Source organism: Corvus brachyrhynchos, unplaced genomic scaffold (genome assembly GCF_000691975.1).
Source record: "Corvus brachyrhynchos isolate BGI_N302 unplaced genomic scaffold, ASM69197v1 scaffold219, whole genome shotgun sequence".
NCBI lineage: Eukaryota > Metazoa > Chordata > Aves > Passeriformes > Corvidae > Corvus > Corvus brachyrhynchos.
The window spans coordinates 1821535-1821741 of NW_008240034.1; the positions used below are offsets into that span (position 1 = coordinate 1821535).

Here is a 207-nt window from a genome sequence, read left to right on the forward strand (position 1 = left end):
GCTCTCGGCCGAGGAGAGGCTGCACGAGCGGCCCCCGATCAGCGGAGTCTCCTCGCCCAGCGGGGCCATCTGCAAGGAGGGATTGGCCTCGCGGTGACCCCCTTGTCCCACACCTGCCCTTCCCTCATCATCATCCTCCCCGCAGCGCTCCCAGCCCTGGGAGCGGTTCCTCTTGCGGAGGAGGAGGAAGGGGAAACTGAGGCACGG

The 207-nt window shown here is 68.6% G+C and overlaps 1 protein-coding gene across 1 annotated transcript in view; it reads right to left on the reverse strand.

The window, feature by feature from the left end:
* The window catches only part of JAK3 (Janus kinase 3), a 14752-nt gene extending 14576 nt beyond the window's left edge, over positions 1 to 176 (reverse strand). The window contains 1 exon segment of the mRNA XM_017743827.1: positions 3 to 176. Within this exon segment, the coding sequence (XP_017599316.1) occupies positions 3 to 69 (67 nt within the window). The 5' untranslated portion in view covers positions 70 to 176.
* Positions 177 to 207: the final 31 nt, after the last annotated feature.